The sequence below is a fragment of the Dromiciops gliroides genome, chromosome 4, assembly GCF_019393635.1.
Source record: "Dromiciops gliroides isolate mDroGli1 chromosome 4, mDroGli1.pri, whole genome shotgun sequence".
In the NCBI taxonomy this organism is placed as follows: domain Eukaryota; kingdom Metazoa; phylum Chordata; class Mammalia; order Microbiotheria; family Microbiotheriidae; genus Dromiciops; species Dromiciops gliroides.
The window spans coordinates 488,701,545-488,724,643 of record NC_057864.1 but is presented as its reverse complement, the minus strand read 5'-3'; the positions used below and the strand labels follow the sequence as shown (position 1 = coordinate 488,724,643).

At 37.5% G+C, this 23,099-nt stretch overlaps 1 protein-coding gene across 1 annotated transcript; it reads left to right on the top strand.

Annotated features, from left to right (window-relative positions):
* The first annotated feature begins 14,815 nt into the window (after positions 1 to 14,815).
* Positions 14,816 to 15,739, top strand: LOC122755336 (taste receptor type 2 member 7-like). Its single transcript, XM_044003648.1, has one exon. The coding sequence runs from the start codon at positions 14,816 to 14,818 to the stop codon at positions 15,737 to 15,739; it is 924 nt and encodes a 307-aa protein (XP_043859583.1).
* The last annotated feature ends 7,360 nt before the right edge of the window (positions 15,740 to 23,099 follow it).

The following is a 23,099-nucleotide window of genomic DNA, read 5'->3' as shown; positions in this document are numbered from 1 at the left end:
ACCAAAATGACAAAGTCCCAATAATAAACAATGAATATTTCTCTAATTGTTCAAATTTTTACTTTTGTGAAGATTAGTTATCATAGCATTCCTATAGCTTCCTTCTCAGATGAATACTCAGATTTTGTGGTTATTTTGGGTGGCCTGTTGTTTTGTCCCTTGATTCTGGTTGTTTTTTCCTTTTATTAAAATATAGGAAAGTTGTTAAATTGTGTAGATTTATCTTGGATTTTTTCAATTTAATGAGGCTTTTCTTTTCTCAAATCTTGGGTTGCCTACATATTTCTCATATTTGTAGACAGTCTCTCAATTCCTTTTTGTCTTTTCATATTGCTGTAGGTAACATTTAAAGTATCTCATCAAATATTATTTTAAAATTTTTATTTATTTTATTTTTAATTTATAAAATAAAATGGGTATTTACATAACTTAGTAGAATAAAAGAAGATTGCATGTGTGAAATGGCAAATTATTATGTACAACTTGCTATTCCTTTTATATATAAAATAAAGTTATCATGTAAATTTATTTTTCCTTTTGTTCTTCCCTACTCCCAACCCCCGCCCTAGAGACGACTACCATTAGACACAGATATATATATATACATGTGTTTTATATATATGTGTGTGTGTGTGTGTGTGTGTGTGTGTGTGTGTGTGTGTGTGTATGCTATATATGTAAAATCATTCTATACATACTTCTGTTTATCAGTTTTTTCTCTGGATGCAGATAGTGTCTTCCTTTATATGTCCTTTGTAGCTAATTTAGGTATTTATAATAGTCAAAATGACTTAGTTGTTCCAAGTTGTTTTTTTTCCAAAGTTGTTCTTAAAACAATACTACAGGAGCAGCTAGGTGGTGCAGTGGATAAAGCACTGGCCCTGCATTCAGAGGACCTGAGTTCAAATCTGGACTCAGACACTTGACACTAGCTGTGTGACCCTGGGCAAGTCACTTAACCCTCATTGCCCTCCAAAAAAACAAAACAAAACAAAACAAAAACCCAATATTGCTATTATATATGCAATGTTCTCTTGAATCTTCTCATTTTGCTTGTTTTATCCTAGATTTTACTTGAAAAGTTTCTAATATTTTCCCATCAAAAATTATACTAATTCTTGGTTTTATATAAATGTTTTTAAAAAAAATACTAAGGGGGCCAGCTGGTTGGCGCAGTAGATAGAGCACTGGCCCTGGATTCAAGAGGACCTGAGTTCAAATCTGGCCTCAGACACTTAACACTTACTAGCTGTGTGACCCTCGGCAAGTCACTTAACCCCAATTGCCTCACCAAAAAAAAATACTAAGGGATGGTCCTCTATTCCTAGGCTTTTTATGTTTTTAACATACATGAGTGTTATATTTTGTCAAAAGATTTTTCTTCAGGGAGAAGGTTATGAAAATCATCTTTTATATTTAAAGTTTTCTAATATTGAGCAATCTTTCATGTAATTCCTGGCCTTAGTTGATCCTAATTCCAGGAAATACTTTTAATATATTTTAACCTCTTTGTTAATATTTTATTCAAATGTGTATATAAATATGTATTAGTAATATTTGACTATAGTTTTATTTCTGTCATTGATGTCTTGCTATATGTGTAAGACATATGTATTCCATAGATGTAATCTCATAAAGAAACTTCCATTTCTTCAGAGTTTAAGTAGCATAGCATCTAAATCTTCTCTCAGTCTCTGATAGAATTCACTTGGTTGTAGTTTCATTTACTCCTAGTTTCCCTCTCCCCCACCTTTTGGAGTTTATTAGCTTTTTGTTAAATTCAAGCACTATACGAATGCTAACTATTATTATTGTCATCCTCATTCTCATTTTCATCCTTATGCATCATTTTCCAGGGGACCCAAAACTACAAACATGCAAGTCAGAGCTAGGATTCAAATCCATGAATTGAGTGCCTTTCTCACTTAGTAACGCATTGAGGGTTGACTAAGATGATCCATGATCACAAAGATGATGACGCTTAATTGGCAATTTTGTTTTTTCCCCCCTTTAATGCTCTATGTTGCATAGGACTATTGACTAAGCAAATTAGGCTAAGGAAGAAAGCAGAAAACAGTGAAATAGAATCTGTCCATCATTTTCATTTTCACAAATTTGGGAGCACACATGAGTAATTGCCACCTGGTGGGACTGAGGGACCAAAGGCAGGGTCTGGGCAACCAGCATAAGTCAAGTGCTTGGCAAGGACAACAGGTGGCTTTCTTAATGAGAACTATCACTTTTTATTATGCTGTATACTTTCTGGCTGAAGGTGGCCATAATACACAAAAAGAATAATGATTGTTCTATCAATGGGCAGAGATACCATTCTGCTCACCTGGTCTGGAAATCCATGCATCAGATACAAAATTTAAAAATAACTCTTCTCTCTACAGACATGCCAAATGGCCCAGGGAACATCTATGTAATTGTGGCCACTGGAGAGTCCTTAGTGGGTGTTCTGGCCAATGGCTTCGTTGGACTGCTGAATTTCATAGATTGGGGAAAGACTAGAAGAATGTCTGCATTGGGCTTTATCCTTATTGGCTTGGCCATCTTCAGAACTGGTCTGTTTGGAACAATAACATGGATTAACATTGTCCTTATGTTCTATCTAGACAAATAAGCCTCAGATAACATGGGGTATGTGGAAGTTATGTAGAACTTGTTCCATGATTCAGGTGCCTGGTTTTCCACCTGCATCAGTGTCTTCTACTTTCTGAAGATCGCCAACCTCATTCACCTTGTCTTCCTCTGGCTAAAACAGGAAATTGCTTGGGTGGTCCTTGGGTTGTTGATGGGATACTGCCTTATCTCCCTGTTCATTTGCCAGCCAGTAATGGTGAAACTGAAAGTCACCATCATGTTTGCATTCATCTTCATGGCCCAATACCCTTTGACCCACTTCTTCATCCTATTCCTGGGGAATACAAAGCTGAGATTGTACACTTTGAGGGGACTGGGGTGGGTTAAGGGTTGCCTTCAACACTCTAGGACCTTCATGATAGCCTAGCTGGAATTCTGGAGAAACTCTGGTGAACCTTACATCCTTTATGGAGAAGAAAGACATCCTGGAGTCCTTGACAATTTCTTAGGCTCTTCTGTTTGTTTTTCTTGCAGATCACTAATTCTCTTTGAAATCCCAAACCATTTTCCTAACTATATCTGTGAGAATCATTAGTACTATGAGTGTCCATGAGCTATCTCAGGCCTTTCCCCACAAAAAATACTCAACATTAGGCTGGGTTACTCTGGGGCTGCTAGAGGGGATAGGAGTGAGCTGTTTCTGGAAGTTCCTCTGTTCTACTTCCCTTGATATTCCTATAGGTCCTCAAGTCCCTAGAACAACAAACAACTAATAGACAAAAAATAACAAGAGAGACAAAGAAAAAGATAGATTGTGAGTCTAAAATGAGCAAACATAAAAATGTAAAATGAGATGGAAACTTTAACAGTTCTGCATTTTTGAGAATGTTTTCTAAATCTTTGGGATTTTTTAAACTAACTGTTCATCTCACAAAGATATCAATTTAGGGTGTGTATGAGCAGGGGAAAATATGTGTTAGTGTGAGGAAAGCATGTATCTCACTATTTATGGTCATTCTATTACATTTTAATCTAAAGAGTCTAAGTCCTTTATTCAGGGACTGGGTGAAGTTTTAAGCATGTAAAGAGAGGTGAAGACCATAGATGTTGCAAGTACAAGCCAAAAATATACAGACTTGGAAAATGTGCATTTACTTCTGAGAGTTGGGCTCTTAACAAGACATTCCTTGACTCTAATTTCCCATGTCCTATTCCCTTCTCAGTCCCTTGCAATCTAGCATCATCTAAAGCCACAACTCTGTCCGTGGAAGCCTCTTTCCAAAATTATGAGTAGTCTCTTACCTAGTAAATCCAATGGCCTTTTCTCAGCACTGGCCTTCAATATTGCTGTTTCTGTCTTCACATCACTATTGCTTAGTGAAGTGCCTTGCTCATAGCAGGTACTTAGTGAAATTGATTTAATTGAATGGGGGAAGTAGTGGTTTCACATAAAATATGACTCAGCCATTTACTGGAGTCAGCACATAGGTATTTTCATTCCTGCCTTATCTCTCAACAATTCTCCGAGGGCCCAATTGAATTTATTTCCTTATTTTGTAAATTACATGTTTTATTATTATAAACTTAACCTCTAACATCAATGAGAACAATTAATATTAATTAGTTACAATTGATATTTAAGCTAATTAATTACAGAACATAAACCCCTCTAATCTTCATTAGGATTTTTTGTCAAATAGATGTCATTCACATTGGCTCATTTGATGATGCTTCATGGGAGCTCCAGCACTGGTCTCAGTTTCACCCCCTTCTAATTTCATAAAGTCTTCCTATATTTCATTGCAATCTTCATATTTATTAATCTTAATTGCATGATTGTTGCATTATATTAATAAAAGTACAATATCATCAACCATTACCTTCTGGCTAATTATTTGGTTTGCTTCCAGGTGGTTTTTGGTTTTTTAAAAAAATAATCAAACATAGTTAGGAACATTCTTTTTTTAAAGCACATCATCCTTTCTGTTTTCTTTCTGATAGTACTGTATAATCTCCAAAATGGAATTATTGGTTCAAAAATATGATTAATTTTATTACATTTCTTTTGGACTGCCAGATTGTTCTTCAAAAGTAATCTACAAGCCTTCAGTTCTACCAGCAAGGAATCAATGTGCTTATCTTTTAAAATGCCTTATTCAAAGCTTTATATTGAGAATCAATACAAATATATACCTATTAGCATTGGAATGATTTGACATCGGTGTCTAAAGTGTCATAATACTACTTCAGTGACTCTCTTATGATTCCCATCTGAATTCTTTCTTCATTCCTTGTCATTCACTTTTTCTAACAGGATTATAGTTAGTGTATAGAGGCAATCAGGGGGCTCAATGTATACAGTACTGCATCTCAAGTCAGTAAGCCTTGAGTTCAAATCTTGACCCAGACACTTGCTACCTCTGTGACCTTGGGAAGGTCACTTAATCTTTGTTTGCCTCAGTTTCTTTATCCTTAAAATGGAGATAGCATTACCTATCTCTCAGAATTATAGTGAATATCAAATGATATCATATTATAAAGTATTTAGCACATTGCCTGGCACATAGTAGGCACTATGTAAATATTTATTATCTCTCCCCTTCCCCTGTATACTGCATTCCTCTGTTTTTTCTCTTATTACATTATTTATTAAAAGGCTTTCCAGATTTCTTGGTATTTCTTCTATTTATTGGTTTTAAATTCATCATGAATTATTACATTAATTTACAATTAATTTAATTATTCCCATACTGTTGGACACTTAGTGGTTTCCAGTTGCTTCAGTTAATGTTTTACGTTGCTATGAAAAAAATTTTTTGATCAGTAGCCTATTTTAACTATTCCCTTCACCCCCTCTGGACAGCACTTTCAGGGCTTATTCCAAATCTTGTTATTGCTGGGCTCAATGTATGAACATCTAATATCTTTTGGGGGGGGGTGCAATGAGAGTTAAGTGACTTGCCCAGGTTCACACAGCTAGTAAGTGTCAAGTGTTTGAGGCCGGGTTTGAACTCAGGTCCTCCTGAATCCAGAGCTTGTGCTTTATTCACTGTGCCACCTAGTTGCCCCCTAATAACTTTTACTACACACCACCAGATCACTCTCCAAAAAGGTCTAATGAGTTGGCAATTATAGTATGGCAGTAGTGAAGGAGTGTACCAATTCCTCCATAATATTGAGCTTGTTTTTCATTATTTTTTTTTGCAAATTTGATAGGTATGAGGTGGTTTGTAAAAGGTTTTTTATTAATCCACATCTCTTTGTTTATTACTGAGGCTGAACATCTCTACAAGCAGTTATATAAAAATCCATGTTTCTTCATTTGAAAATTATCTTTTCCTACCCTTTGAAAATTTCCTACCCTTTATCTATTGATATACTACTAGTTATCATTATGAATTTTCCATTTTAAAATATAATAATAGGTCAAAGTTCTCTCTCACATATGTATACACACATCCCAAGATCCCTCTGTCCATGTTTATCTTTGAAGAGTGTTTAAAACCAACTCAAATAGATTTTTTACGGAAGGTTCACAATGTCACACTGAACATTCTCTCAACCACAGGCTTGGGTAGAAGCTGGGTTACATGTGTTTTAAGATCAGAATGAAATAATAACGAGAAAAAAAAAATATATATATATAATTACTTAAATCAAACTTAGGTCAACTTACTCATCAGCTGGTTTATTTGCCTGCCAATGACAAGGCAAGTGAACAATGAGTACAGATTGTAAGTGGATCAAGAAAACCAAACCATATGATCATGGTAACAAATGCACAAAAAATGCTTTTGACAAAACATAGTATTCACATTAAAACTCAAATGGATATCAGAAAACAAAGAACAGAAAGATCAATACCCACTCTAACTTCCATGTAGTAGCAATCTTTGAACAGCAGGGAATTGGGAGAGAAGCAACAGTTTTCTCCCAAGGATATACTTAAATATTCCTAATAGGATCAGCAGTAGGGAAGAGAAGAGAATGAGGATGCGGTCCATCCTTTTTAGAAGTCCACTTAGTCATTGACTCTTCCTGCTCTATGATCAATGAATGGCTGGCTTCTGTTTTCACAGTGTGCTAGAGATCCTCATTGTGGGTTTACACATGGCCACCTGGAAAACAACGTTCATCATCCTCAAACTGCCTAATACTAAAGTAGGAAATTCCCTGTTACGCATTACCAGAGTCTAAGAGATGCAGCCCAGTCTATGCTTAGAGGCACATTTCCATCACTGAGTTACTGTATCAATAAGAGAGAAGAGAAAATAAAGAGTCTTCACCACAAAACATGAGAAAAAATGAACTAAATTTTCAAAGACCTTAACAATAATCCAAAGGAAGAGGGAAGGGAGGAGGGGGAGAGTGGGGAGGGGAAGAGACAGAGACAGAGAGTGAGTGAGTGAGAGAGAGAGAGAGAGAGAGAGAGAGAGAGAGAGAGAGAGAGAGAAGTATTAAGGGAAGTACAGAACTATATTAGAAAATGAATAGACAATTGAAATGAAAAACTTTAGTTCTCTGCTCCTTGATGCAATTTTAATTGCTACTTCTGTTTTTAATATGGTCCACTTCTTTAGCCCAATGGTGTTATTCCCTCCTACAAGAAGGACCTTCCTCAGTCTTCACAGAAATCACAGTTGTTCCTAGGAAAAATCTCAGCCAGGGGTTTCATGTACATATATTTTATGTATGTATGTACGTGTGTGTGTGTGTATATACATATACACACACATTTATATATATATATAAACCAGATTTTGCATGAGATTATACACAAAGCCAAGAGACATTTGCTTCAATTCCTCACTTAGTAAAATTCCATTTCATATCCTTTACAAATGATAATTAGCATGTTCTCTAGATTTAATATTAGAGAGTCACCTGGATCAATGAGAAGATAAATGATTTGCCCACAGTAACAATATCGGTTTGTGTCAGAGATGGGACTTAAATCCAAGTTCCCTGATTCCAAGCCAGCTCTCTATCCACTGCGGCAAGTTACTTCTCTGCCTCATTTTATAGACAAGCTGATTGAGGCAAAGAGAAGCAAAATGATTTGTGGATCATCACAGATATCGCTCAGAGCTGTATCTTTCAGAGATGCAATCAAAAACAAATCTCCTGCCTCCAAATCTCTCTTGGCTTTGTCCTGTCACTTCTCAGTGAAGATAATGATCCTAAAGAATATAACTCTAGCTAGGTGGCACAGTGGATAAAGCATTGGCTTTGGATTCAAGAGGACCTGAGTTCAAATCCGACTCAGACACTTGATACTTATTAGCTGTGTGACCCTAGCCAAGTCACTTAACTCTCATTGCCCCAAGGCAGAAAAGAATGTAGTCCTCCATCATTGAACTTAATTTTTTTCTTCATTCTTCATTCTGTACGCTATTGTTTATTTCCCTTAATATAAAAATATCCTTGAGGAAGAGATGGCAAAAAGTGAAATAGAATCTGACAATCATTTACATTTTTAGAAACAGCAGCTCAACCCCTCAGCCACGAGCACACATGGACAATTATGATCGGAAATTGTGTGAACTAGTTCTGCTGACTTTAGCTATAGAGCCATTCATTAATAGCGATATGTACAGGGAATGTTCTCTCTGTAGAATACCAAGTCCATGGCAGAACATCTGTTTCATTGTGGCCAAAGCAGAATTCCTGGGACAAGGGGGAGGGGGAGGTAAGCAGTTTCTTTGGATTGGTAAGCTGCATGAACATTGTCAAGATCAGAAAATTTATTTCATCCTAAATGGCTGGCCATTTCCATATTTGTCTCATGGATAATCACAACATAGAATTTTAAAAACTTGTATTCCAGATTCTGTCAAAACATATGTACTTTGTGTTTTTTTTCATTTTCATTTTATTTTTTAAATCGTAAAAGTATTTTATTATTTTCCAGTTCCATGTAAAGCCAGTTTTCAACCTTTGATTTCATAAGATTTCTAATTTCAAATTTTTCTTTCTTCCCTCCCCCCTCCTCAAGACAGCAAGCAATCTGATATAAGTTATATAAGGACAATCACATCAAACACATTTCTGCATTAGTCAGAAATATGTACTTCTGGCAAAATGATGTCTCTAGAAGTCAGATCTTTCAAGTGCCTGTTTTGCTACTTGCCTCAGCATCTCCTACTTTCTAAAGATCACCAAATTCTCTTACCTCATATTTCTCTGGTTGAAGGAGAGAATTAACACGCTGGTCCTCAAGATGCTTGTGGTCGATTTCCTCATCAACTGGTTTATTTGCCTGCCAATGACAAGGCAAGTGAACAATGAGTACAGATTGTAAGCGGATCAAGAAAACCAAACCACGTGACCATGTTAAAAATGCATAAAAAATGCTTTTGACAAAACATAGTATTCAAATTAAAACTCAAATGGATCTGATCATACTAATTGAGGAATTCTCTTTCACAGTATAAATTTCAAACCAACCATTCCTGACCACACTGTGGTATTATTGTGCAAGTCTTCTCATTAGTTTACCTCAGGAGGTCGGCCCAAAGTTCTGAAGGCTTTCATTCCTTTCTTCCAACAATAAAAGACCATTAACAAAGCAGATAGATACTTGTTCTGTCCATTTTCCATTTAATTTTTGTTGTTGTTCAGTCATGTCCAATGCATTGTGACCCCATTTGGGGTTTTCTTGACAAAAATACTGGAGTAGTTTGCTATTTCTTTCTCCAGTTCATTTTTTTGTGGGGCGATGAGGGTTAAGTGACTTGTCCAGGGTCACACAGCTCGTAACTGTCAAGTGTCTGATGCCGGATTTGAACGCAGGTCCTCCTGAATGTAGGGCCGGTGCTTTATCCACTGTGCCACCTAGCTGACCCCATCCAGTTCATTTTAAAGAAGAGGAAACTGAGGAAAACAGGGTTAAATGACTTGTCCAGGGTCACACATCTAGTAAGTATCTGAGGTTATATTTGAATTTATGAAAATGAATCTTCTTGACTCCAGTCTCAACACTCTAGCCGCTATACCACATTGCTGTCCCTTTCTATCTGATACTGGATAGAAATTAGAGGAGTTAATTAGTAGAATTGATTAGATTAGTAAAATTCAGAAATAATAGAGCTATGGCTAACCAATGGCTAACAAAAACAAATAGAAGTCAGCATCTTATGTCATGCAGTAAACAAATTTCAGATGCATAGTCAATGTCAATAGAAAAGATAATTTTAAAAATTAAATAAAGTAGAAGGAAGTGCCTTTCTATCATCTATCTATAATTTTTCTATCTATCACCTATCTATCATCTACCTACACATACATATATGTATGTATCTGTCTATTTAGATATTCATATCAATCTAAATGAAAAGAACTAATATCCCAAAGCATAGTGAACCCAAGGAAAGTGGAGAAATTTACTTCTATCTTTACAATGGAAAGGTAGGAAATGATAGGTGTGGAATGGTGGATATGCTTCAGATATGGCTGATATGCCAGTGGTTTTGGCTTAGTTGTTTTTTCTTCTTTGTTACAAGGGAAAATCCAGTCCGGAAATGAAGGACAGAAGTAATGTTGTAGACCAAGTCTGATTCAGGCAGATCTTGTGGCTCAAGATTGGGATTGGAATAGAATGAGATACACTTTGATCATCTGATAGTTAACAAAAGGTGAATTATTTGACAGTAGTGTGGAAAAAATATTCAGTAATCACCCAGCATTGATTTAGTCAGGAGTTTCCTTATCTTCCCATTTCCCCTGGTTCCAGGTCAAAAACTTGTGTAGCTTGTGGAAGGAGCCCCAGATTGTTCCTGTGCTGAGTTTTATACTTAGGTGACTAGAAAGTGATTTCCATGATCTTAGCTGTAGTCCCCTGGACCAATCAAATCTCAAGGACAAAAAAAATCTCAAGGCCAGTTTTTTGTTTGTTTGTTTGTTTGTTTGTTTGTTTAGTGAGGCAATTGGGGTTAAGTGAGTTGCCCAGGGTCACACAGCTAGTAAGTATTAAGTGTCTGAGGCCGGTTTTGAACTCAGGTACTCCTGACTCCAGGGCTGGTGCTCTATCCACTGTGCCACCTAGCTGCCCCAAGGCCAGTTTTAATAACTTTTTTCTCTTTTTTTCTTTCTTTTTTGTTTGGTGGGGTAATGAGAGTTAACTGACTTGCCCAGGGTCTCACAGCTAGTAAATGTCAAGTGTCTGAGGCCAGATTTACTTTTAATAAACTTTTAAGGAAAAACCAGCCTCACTTGAGTGAGATAGATGTTGCCCCTATAACAATAGATAAGTTTAAAAAATTATTGTTATGTTAATAGTTACATATGAAACTCAGATATAATCAAAACCAAAATTAGAACCTATTATTATTATTATTATTATTATTATTATTATTATTATTATTCTACTTGACATTATTTCATTCCCTCTCCTCGTGGGGGAGATTCCCACTTAGGAATTTCAGACTCCTAGTTATAAGTTGAACTCCAACACAAAAGCTAAATCAAATAAAAGTTGTCAGATTGACTTCAGTAGCCATAACTTCTAACAAAAGTGGATGTCCCTTTAAGGCACTGGTAAAAAGAGTCCAGAAGTTCTGCTGATGTAGCTTTCTTTAAGACGGAACTGAGACAATTGTGATATTGACTAAGAAAAGGATTCCTATGCTGGTTTCTTCATTCTTTGCATCATTTGCCTTATTATCCCCATGCTATTAGGAGAAATGGAAGAATCTAACCTACTTGGTAACAGATATCAAGGCCAAATCCAACACTTTGTTCATCACATGACAACTGAGAAAATTACAGGAAGTTACCACCAAAGAATAGGGAAATTGACTCTACAGTAAGGGAGCATAAATTGTTGCCAAACTTCATGACAGTTGCAGGCAAAAGTGGTGCAGACAGGCAGGTGTAATGAGTCAGCTAGGTGAGATCTTTCCACTCCATGTATCCTAGTGCAGAAAGTAAGTCAGCAGAATGCTACCTCAGCTCTTGCCAAAGTCCTTCTCCCAGCCTTTCCCAGGACAGTCTACCACCTACTTATTACTCTTCATGCCTGTTAAGAACCATGACTCACTGGCTCAGGAGTAATGTAGTATTCCTCTGATGATCCTACCTGGTAGTCAGATTCAGAATAATATCAATTCATAGCCCCATAATGTCGTAAATAGTAAGTTCCAATAAAAAAGATTGTTATATTAAAAACAAAAGTAAAGGATAAAAAACAAAACAAAAGTTCTTAGAAAAAGGACTTTAAATTTTCTTATTTTATTTCTAGCTTATCTATCAAGAAGTTGAAAAATGGAAAATAGCTTAGGAGAGAATTGAGTCTCAGGAGAGTTCTCATAGCTATTTGAAATGAGTTCACATTTTTTTTTGTTGTTCATTCATTCAGTGGTGCCTAATTTTCATGACCCCATGGGCCATAGCACGGCCAATGCTTCTTTCTTTCACTGCCTTCCAAAGTCTGTCCAAGTTCATATTCATTGTTTCCATGACACTATTCATATCAACTTCTTTCATTTTCTTCTCTTTTTGCTTTCCATCTTTTCCAACATTAGGGTCATTTCCAATGAGTCCTGTCTTCTCATTATGAGGCCAAAGTATTTAAGCTTCAGTTTCAGGATTTGAGCTTTCAGTGAATAGTATCAATTAATTTCTTTAAATTGACAGATTTAATCTCCTTGTTGTATAAAGGACTCTCCAAAGTCTTCTCCAGTGCCATGATTTGAAAGCATTCTCTGAGATGCTCAGCTTTCTTTATAACCCAGCTTTCACAGCCATACATAGCCACTGGGAAAACCATAGCTTTGACTATATAGACCTTTGCTGGTAAGGTGATCTCTCTGTTTTTAGTATGCTATCCAAATTAGCTATAGCTTTTCTTCCAAGGAGCAAGTATCTTTTAATTTCCTGGCTGCAGTTGCCATCTGCAGTGATCTTTGAGCCCAAAGTTATAAAATCTGCCATTGTTCCATTGATTCTCTCTCTATTTGCCAGGAAATGATAGGACCAGTTGCTAAGATCTTAGGTTTTTTTGATGGTAACTTTTTTTTTTTTTTGGTGAGGCAATTGGGGTTAAGTGACTTGCCCAGGGTCACACAGCTAGTAAGTGTTAAGTGTCTGAGGCCGGATTTGAACTCAGGTCCTCCTGAATCCAGGGCCGGTGCTCCATCCACTATGCCACCTAGCTGCACCTTGATGGTAACCTTTAAGCTAACTTTTACACTCTCTTCCTTCACCTTCATCAGGAGGTTTATAGGTCCAGAGGAATTTCTTTCCAGATACAACAAGGTTCTGATTAGAATCTAGAGTAATGACTCCCCTGGACGGGTCAGTAAGCATTCAAATATGCACTATTCAAAGTTATGATTATGTAAAATAGGGTAATTTGTTACAAGCCAATAGAAATATGCAATATGAATTCAAATAATGTGACCTTTTTCACGGGAATCATTATTTGTTTGAATTGAGACCTGAGTATAGTGGAAAAGTAGCTTGGAGCCATTTGGGGAACCTTGGGGACATCTTATAAAATAAGAGAAATACTTATGAAGAAAGAGATGCTTAACCAGGATTTTTTAAAGATGTCAGAATATGTATATGTCCTGTGTATTGACACAGGAGCCTTTAATCCATCTCAGTGCAATACCCCCTAAGATTGAATGCAAATTATTCTAGATTACCTTTTCTTCCCATAAAATTACTAAAATAACAGAAAAAATATTAATGGATTTTTATAAGGTAATTGACAAAGGTAAAAATGGGCTGGGTTATAATAATCAACAAGAGCTATGTTCCAGGCATTGTGCTAAGTACTGGAAATACAAAGAAAGTCAAAAATAGTGTCTGTCCGTAAGGGGCTTACATTCTACTGAGGAAGACAAACTGCAGTCAACAATGTACATTGGAGAAATACACAAGAAAAGTTGGAAATAATCTAACAGGGTAGGCATTAGCAACACTTTGGGAGAGATAAGGAGCATGGGGAGGGGAGAGAGAGAACTATGAATGGCCTGCTCCTGAAAGTAGGATTTGATCTTAGTCTTGAAGGCAGCCAAGGAAACCAAGAATCAGAGGAGTGGAGGTAGGGCATTCTAGGCATGAGAGATAGTGAAAAGGCACAGAGCCTTGTTCAAGGAACAACAAGACCCATATTGCTGTACTGTAGAGAACTGGAGAGGAGGAAAGTATAAGAAGGAGTGAGGAATGAAAAACTTTAATGGCCAAACAGAACATTTTAGATTTGATCCTAAAGGAAATAGGGAGCCATCAGAGTTTATTGAGTAGTGAAGTGACATGGTCATACCAGGATTTTAGGAAGACCACTTTGGCAGCTAAGTGGAGGACGAAGTGGAATAGGGAGAGAAGTCATAGGTAGGGAAACAATTCAACCCAAGGAATTTTGATTGATAAATTATAATCACCAGAGGAAGAAGTCACCCAACCTTGACATGGGACTTTCTTTCTGTCCTCCTTTGTTCCATATTTCTGTCTGTGACTTAGAGGAAGGTCAAGGCTTGCCTTCTTGCAAATGACAGAAATCTGCAAAAGAAAAGCAAAATGTTATTTGAAGGAACAGCACTAGAGACTGGCTTTTATTAATTTTTCAAAGTACTATGCTTAAATGAAGGTGCTGAACCTTCCTAACAATCCCACAAAGTGGGTATAACAGGAATTTTATAGATGGGGAAACTAAACCCCCTAGAGAGTTGTCCATTTGGGAAAGGTCACACCAAACCAGAAGAGGGTCAATTTAGCCTGAGCAAAATGGGTGCCAAGCACTGAAAGATAATCTGTCCAATTTGCATTTCAGCAAATAGTAGCTCAGCCTCTCAGCCATCATTGCAGCAGGGAAATCATATCCTTGGCAATGGTCTCAGACTAAAGTTGAATGTGTTCAGGCTGAAAACTAGAAGCCAGAAAGTTTAGATAAAACTAAAGCGAGTTGCATGCAGGAGCCCCATCCTTCAGCAGGGGTGAGGATATTTGAGCTTGCCGTAAGGGACCAGTTAGGACCAAAGCCAGATAATAAATGGTAACCACGTGGGCTATTCTAAAATGGGGCTATATTCATCATAGATCTGGAAGGGACCCCAGAGGTCATACATGGTAAGACTCTCATTTTACGGATGAAAAAAGTGAGACTGAGACAGAAGAGACATGATCAAGGCCTCAGAGCTATTAAGTATCAGAGGTGGGATTTGAACACAACTTCACTGATTCTAGAGCACGTTGGTTTGTCCACTGCGCCTGGCTGACTACAGGAATGACAAATGTACTGGAAAATATATGTCTGATTGTGATTGCTGTGGAAGCTATAGTGGGGATTTGGATCAATGGATTCATTGGCCTGGTGAAGTGCATAGACTGGGCAAAGAGCAGAAAGCTATCATTGGTGGATTTCATCCTCATGAGTCTGGCCTTCTCGAGAATGTGCCTTCTGTGGATCATGCTAGTTGATGGAGTGATGAGGGTCCTTTACAGGGACAGCTATATCACCAGTGAAAACATGAAGATTACCGGGCACTTGTGGGTCATGACCAACAACTCCAGTGTCTCCTTTGTCACCTGCCTCAATGCCTACTATTTCCTAAAGATTGCCCACTTCTCCCACCCCGTCTTCCTCTGGCTCAAGTGGAGAATTAACAGGGTGGTCTTCACGACCTTGCTGGGGTCCTTGATAATATACTTATTCCTGACTCTTCCCATCAGGGAGAAATTCAAGGATGATTTGATCGGGAACATGGAAAGAAAAGAGAAGAACCACACCAAGCCTTTCCAAATGAAGAGGTTCCAATTCATAGTAGCACACATTCTCCTCTACCTTGGGCCTCTCATCCTCTTGATTATAACTATGATTTCCTGTTTCCTACTTATCTTGTCCCTCTGGAGACATACCTGGCAGATGCAGCTCAATGCCACAGGATCCAGGGATCCCAGCACAGAAGCCCATAGAAGAGTCATTAAGTGGATGGTCTTCTTGCTCTTCCTTGTCCTTCTCTACCACTTGGGCATATCCATAACCATCTTAAGCTCCTCTATGCTGGAAGAAATCCTGGGAATTGCCATGGCAGGCCTCTATCCCTCAAGCCACTCTCTCATCCTGATTCTGGAAAACAGCAAGCTGAGGCGGGCATCCCTGTGGGTGTGGAAGCAAGCCCTGTTCTGCTGCAGAGGAGGGAAAGCTTAGCTCGAACAGCTTTGGAAACTTGCTACTTTCTCCAGAACAAGTCAACAGGGAAGGTCTTTCTCACTTTGGTTTCTCCATTCAGTGGTGCATCACTGACTGCAGGAATTATCTAATGTGGAGTTGATTCTGGGTGCCTTGAGCAGTCCTGTGACTCTTTGGACAAAGTTTAAAATGCTTGTTTTTGCAGGATCACATTGAACAACAGAGCATCATAGGAATGGACTCCTAAGGGATGTCAGAGGTCATTAGTCCAACCCCCTCATTTTATGGATGAGGACACTGAGGTCCAAAGAAGACTCAGTAGCATAGCCCTAAAGATGGAAAGGACCTCTGATCCTGTCTAATTCAAAGAATTCATTTTAGAGATGAGGAGGCTGGCTCCTGGGAGAAGGTCACAGGAACAAAGAAATGGAACTGGAATGGATAAGCTAGTCTCTGACTCTCATAGCACAGAATAGAAACTGAAAAACGAGACAGCTTGGGGGATTTGTCCACAGTCATATATGTAGTTAGTAGTGGCAACAGGATTTGAACCAAGTCCTTTTAAGTCCAAATCCTTTGCCCTTGATATTTCAGCATGCTACCCACCCTTCCCCATGCTCTCTCTTGTCACTTCCCTTTGATTTCTCGCATTGATTTCTCTGTTCCTGGACCCTCAGTGCCAGACCTCTTCAGTAGCCAACCTCAGTCTGGCCTTCTGGTTCAAAAGCAACCTGTGCCAACCTAGTATTTTTGGACCCAACTGAGGGTTTTGGACAAGTTATTTTGCTAAAGAAGGAGCTCATGTGAATATTGAGTGTCACCCCAGGCAAACCCTGTTCCTCAGGTGACACTTTGAGTCTGATCTGGGGAAGAACAAACAAAAATCAGTTTCCTTGAGTGGGTCATGGCAGATAACATTGCAAAATGGAAAGACTTCTGGTTCTCAGAAAACTTACATTCTAGTAGGAAGAAGGCACACATGGCAGCAATTATCACCAAAATCAGAATGAGTGTTATATTTCCTTTGGGAAGTTGGGAAAGTCATTAGATGTCAAGGCTGTAGAAAAGAATCTTCAAGAATGATGTAGATGCCATAGGAGGTACAAGGTGATCACTGGAAAACCTTATTCTATGATTTCAAGTCTCCAGGAAAGCAAAGAAACAAGGCATGCTTTTTTATACAAGAAATGTCTATGCCTGGTCCCAAATGGAAGTTGAATCCTCCTATTGGCTACATCCATGTGCCATCATCCCATCATGCCAAGATGCCATCTTATGTTTCACATCCATAATCCCCCCCATCTTCAAAGTGAATGGGAACTTTTGTCTTTCCTCTTCTTTGGATCCCAGTTTGGTCATTATAATTTGGTGGTACTCAGTTTTAATAATTTCCCCCATATCTACTCTTGTAGTTATTGTGTGTATAGTTTGCTTAATTCTAATTATTTCACTTTTCATTGGTTGATATAAATCTCCAAATGCTTCCCCATATTCATTATAGTCATCATTTTTATGGGATAATAAAGTTTCATTATATTTAGTTGCTGCAATTTTATTAGTCACTTGCCAGTTGATGGACACCTACTTTTTTTTTCCCATTTCTTTGCTGTATAAGGATTGCTGCTATAGATAATTCAATGTATATGGGGCCTTTCTTTTTATCATTGACCCCTTTGGGACATATGCCCAAGAGTAGAAAAATGGGCCAAAGAGTATGGGCATTTTAGTCACTTTATAAACTTCCAAACTGCTTTCCAGAATTCTTAGACTAATTCCCTCATAACTACAACAACAATGCATATGTATGCCAGTCTTCCACAATTCTGATAACATGGACTATCACTACCTGTTGTCATCTTTATAGATTTTCTGGTTTGAGAGAAATCACTGAGGTATTTTGATTTGGCTTTATTTTATTATTAGTTACTGGGAACATTTTTTCACATGATTTTAATAAGGTAAAATTCTTTAGAGTAGTTTTTTTATATCTATTGGCTACCTGTCTTGGGAAATAGATTTTCGTTTCAGTAATGTAATTTAGTGGATTGTTATATTACCTTGGATATCGGCCTCTTATCTGAGACATTTGTCATTCACTAACAGTTAAGTAGTCAAAGGATTAGAACAAACAGGTCTCAAAGAATTGCGAACAGCTAATAATTATACCTAATAACTATTCCTTGCATAAGAAAGAATGCTTCAAACCACTAATATTAATACACATGCAAATAGAAACCACTCTGAAGCTTCAACTCATGTTTAGCAAATTAGCAAAGATGACAAAAGTTAAGAAAAATCAATGTTAGAGGCATTGTGGGAAGATAGGCACACTGGTGGATTGTTGGTGAAGTTGTAAATCAGTGCAACCATTTTGAAAAGCAATTTAGAATTTTGCAAATATAGTAATAAATATGTAACCTTGACTTAGAGATTCCACTATTTGGCTTATACTGTCTAAGGAGGTCATTAACAAGAAAAAAGTCCCTATATACACCAAAATACTTATAGTAGCACTTTTTGTGGTAGAAAAGAATTGGAAAGGAAATAGATTCCCATTAATTGGGAAATGGTTAAATAAATTGTGGTACATAAACCTAACAGAGAATTACTGTGCTATAAGAAGTAAGGAATATAGAAAATGCAGAAAAACAAGGAAAAACATATTATCTGATGAAAAATAAAATAAGCAGAGTCAGTAAAACAATCTACACATTGACTTTGTTGTTCAATTGTGCCTGACTCTTCGTGACCCTTTGGGCTTTGGGGTTTTCTTGGCAAAAATCCTGGTGTGGTTTGGTATTTCCTTCTCCAGTGTATTCTTATATTATAGTAAGGAACTGAGGCAAATAGCAGTTAAGTGAAATGCCCTTGGTCACACAGCTAGTAAGTATCTGAGTCTGGATTTGAATTCAGATCTTCCTGACTCCAGGCCTACTGCTCTATTCATGTTACTACCTAAGCTCCACATACAATGACTGAAACAATGTAAATGGAAAGAACAACCACAAAGTAATCAAAGGTGAATGTTACAAAATTATAAAGAATAAGCATGGTAAAATAAGAAAACGCCTCCAACCTACTCCTTTGCACGGAGGGAAAGTCCAGGGGTGTGTCACATTGCCAACATTTACGGACTTTGGGGATGTATTTTACTGAGTTTACTGATCTCAACCCCCTGCCTTTTCCTCTTTATTTTTTTCTTTAAAAACATCCTTTGCTATTTGGGATTGCTCGTTGGAGGGCCAAGGAGATGGCTACTTAATGAAATGTTGTCATTAAAAAAGATGATGAAATTTTAAAACTTAAAAGGTAATAAATTTAGTTTAAAAATTGAGAGAAGGAAAGAGAGAAAATTGAAGGAAGGAATGAAGAAAACAAGGAAGGACTTGAAAGAAGAAAAAAGAAAATGGGAATAAAGGAAGGAAGGGAGGGAGGGAAAAAGGAAGCAAGGAAGGGAGGATAGGAGGAAGGAAGAGAGAGAGAGAGAGAGAGAGAGAGAGAGAGAGAGAGAGAGAGAGAGAGAGAGAGAGAGAGAGATCATCCAGTAATGAAAAAGAGGACACAAAGAAACTTTAATTTCATCAGAACTTTAAGAATCAGAAGCAAAGGTGGAAGAACCTAAACTGAATGATCATAAGATAAACTCCCTGTTACATCTATAAGAAAATCAATGTCTTTTGTGGGATGGAGTTGCAGAGTGAGATAGAGCATAACTGGGGAGAGGAGTGGTGGGGTACAAAGTAGAATATATAATTCACCCCAACCAACTTCCTGTGGGAATAGTTAAGGGATGCTTGTTTCTAGAATTTCTAATTTTGTGGTGGGGTGGATTTCTTTGTGGGAGAAATGAAAAGGTGGCAGAGGGGAGAGATTTGAGGTCTCTTCAAGGAATGTGCTGGAGTCATTTCAATATAAGCCTTTACACTTTGGAAATCAGCAAACTTTATAAATCAGGGCTTGATTTATTATTTTGTTTATTGTCTAGACTTAAGTGATGGAGAAACTGTTAATGCAAATTAAAGATAAAAATGAGTTGTGTACATATATACATATGTGTATGTGAGTGTATTCTGGAAAGCTGGTTGTTAAACATTTACCAGACTATCACTGGTCTCATTCTAGAGGGAACAGTTGCTGAATAAAATTCTACAAAAGATCTCTCAAATGAAGGAAGAGTTATGAACCTCTGTTCAGAGATTGAAAGCTCATGCTAGGTTGACTCTGGGATAAGAGGAGTCTGCACATTGGCAAGTCACCTACCTTCACTAAAAGGATAGTGTTCCTCCATGAGCAATATTCTATCTCAGAAAGAAAAATATGTAAGTTACTGGAGGCAAGTGAAACCCAGAATTGTCATGAAAGGGGGATAACATTGAATTACACTTGGAAGGGATACTGATCAGAATGTAGACAAAGGGAGAGATTAGGCCATATAATACAAGACAGAGAATAGTTTCTCCCACACAACACTGCTTTTGTCCAAAATTGCTTCCCTCTCAAATTACTTTTTCTAAAAGTAAAGCAAAGAAGGAAAAGGAAGGATGGAACAAAATCAATAAAGACATGGAAAAATTAGAGGAGTGACAACAAACCTTATACCTGATAGTTTTAACCCAATGAGAAACACAAAAAAATAAAGAAGGAATAAAGGCATAGTGCCAAAATAGACTGCAAGGGAAAGAATAAAGTAAAGAAATTCTTCTCAGAAAAAAGTGCAGTGGGCGCAGCTAGGTGGTGCAGTGGATAAAGCACAGGCCCTAGATTCAGGAGGACCTTGAGTTCAAATACGGCCTCAGACACTTGACCCTTACTAGCTGTGTGACCCTCAGCAAGTCACTTAACCCCCATTTCCCTGACCAAAATAAAAAAAGAAAGAAAGAAAAAGAAAAGAAAAAGAAAAAAGTGCAGTAAAAGAAAGCTAACAAAAACAAGAAATGAAGAGAGAGGAAAAATTTAAACTAACCACATAATTCAGTAGCCAAAGAAAACAAAAGGAAGAAAAAAATTAATATTAGTCATTCAAATAACATTTGTTAATTACCTGCTATGTAGTACTGTGCCTATGAATACAAGAAACACAGATAGTTCCTAACCTTAAAGAAGTATAGCTAGGTGGAGCAGTGGATAGAGTTCCAGGCCTGAAGTCAGGAAGAATCACTTATTAGCTGTGTGACCCTGGGCAGGTCCCTTAGTTTAACGCTGCTTGCCTCAGTTTCCTAATTTGTAAAAAAAGTTGGAGTAGGACATTGACAAACCAATCCAACATCTTTGCCAAGAAATCCCCAAATGGGGACATGAAAAGTTAGACATGATTGAAACAATTGAACAACAATCCTCAAAAAGCTTACCATGCAATGAAGGAAAGCAACACACAAAGTGATGCTGAAAAGTGGTGTTGGGGGTGGAGAGGGGGAAAGTTAAAGTGTCATTATGGAACGTTCCAAAGCAGTAAAGTCTGGTGAAAAAAGAAGAGGTTATTGGCCCAGGCAGCCTCCTTAAATGGAGGTTGGAGAAGGAGCTCATCTCTCCACCTTCTAATCTGAGAAGCAGAGGGTGCTGATACACTCTGAGTACCAAACTTGATTTAATCTTGCAATATAATAATACATATAAATAACATTTATTAGGCACAACGCTAAAAGCTTTACAATTATTATCTCATTTGATCCTCATAGCCCCTTAGGAAATGGGTGCTATTATTCCCATTTTTACAGTTGAAGAAACTGACACAGAGACTTCCACAGGGTCACACAGCTAGTAAATATCTGAGATCAAATTTTAACTCTGGTCTTCCTGACTCTGGCACAGAATAATGAGATTCCTAATGATGAAGCATTTGTAATGTAAGTACAATGGAAAAATTATGGAAATAGTAGCCAAAGAGGAGTTAGGGAGGGGGAGAGAAGGGAGCGTCAGTCTTCAAGACCACCTTAACATCAAAGGAGTTTAAAGAGAATTGCTCATAGGTATGAAATACTGACTTTTTCTGCTTTGAGTATGTGGTAATGATGCTTCCATCTCTAAAATTCCATAGAACTCCAGTTAATTGGAAGGTTCAGTCATGTTAGGAGGCTTTCTGAATTTTTTTTATCAGATTTACATATTATGATATTTCAGGGGCCTCCAATCTGACAAAAGTAGAAACTAGAGTCTCACAATTCAGGACATTTGAGCCATGAGATGCAAATAGGGAGCAGATTATCTTTCCATGGTTTGCCTGTTCATCCTCAGACTAATTTGTATTCACGCTGTATACACTCTAGGCACAATCTACAATGTGGAGAATGAAGAAAATAATAAAGTGTGGAAATGAAGCTTTAATTCCTTCATTACAGCTGCCTTAGCACCAGCTTCTTCATGATGCTCCCTGTCCTGGGAGGTGTGGAAGAGAAGGTGGCTAGGTGTCAATGGGGAGAGAGCTGGACTTTGAGTCAGGATGTCCTGAGTTCAAATCCTGTTTCCATTTCTTTCTTTTTTTTTAATTTCAAAGTTGTTTTAATTTGGATTTTTCTTTTTTTTATGTATGAGGTATTTTATTGTTTCCGTTACATGTAAAGATAGTTCTCAACTTTTGTTTATACAACCTTTACAATTTCAGATTTTTCTCCCTCCCTCCCCCCTCCCCTAGACAGCAGGTAATCTGATATAGGTTATATCTATATACATATATAGATATATATACACACACACACATATATATATATACACATAATAACATTAATCCTATTTCTGCATTAATCCTTTTACAAGAGAAAAAATCAGAGCAGTGATGCAAAACCTCAAAATAGAAAAAAAAAAAAAAACAGCACCGAAAACAAAAGAAATAGTATGGTTCAATCAGCATCTATACTCCACAGTTCTTTTTTTCTTTCTTGGATTTGGAGATCCTCTTCTATCATGAGTTCCCTGGAACTCTTCTGTACCATTGCATTGGTGAGAAGAATATAGTCCATCACAGTAGGTCAACACTCAATGTTGATGATACTGTGTACAATGTTCTTCTGGTTCTGCTCATCACACTCATCATCAGCTCACCTAAGACCCTCCAGGTTTCTCTGAACTCCTCCTGCTCATCATTTCTTACAGCACAATAGTATTCCATTGTATTCATATACCACAACTTGTCCAGCCATTCCCCAATTGATGGGCACCCCCTCAACTTCCAATTCCTTGCTACCACGTAAAGAGCAGCTATAAATATTTTTGTACATGTGTGTCCCTTTCCCCCTTCCATGATTTCTTTGGGAAAAAGACCTAAAAGTGGAATTGCTGGGTCAAAGGGTATACACAGCTTTATCGCCCTTTGGGCATAATTCCAAATTGCTCTCCAGAAAGGTTGGATCAGTTCATAGCTCCACCAACAATGCATTAGTGTTCC

Bases quoted from the DNA above. Each gene is read 5' to 3' on its own strand.
- LOC122755336 (XM_044003648.1), top strand. From the start codon at position 14,816: ATGACAAATGTACTGGAAAATATATGTCTGATTGTGATTGCTGTGGAA.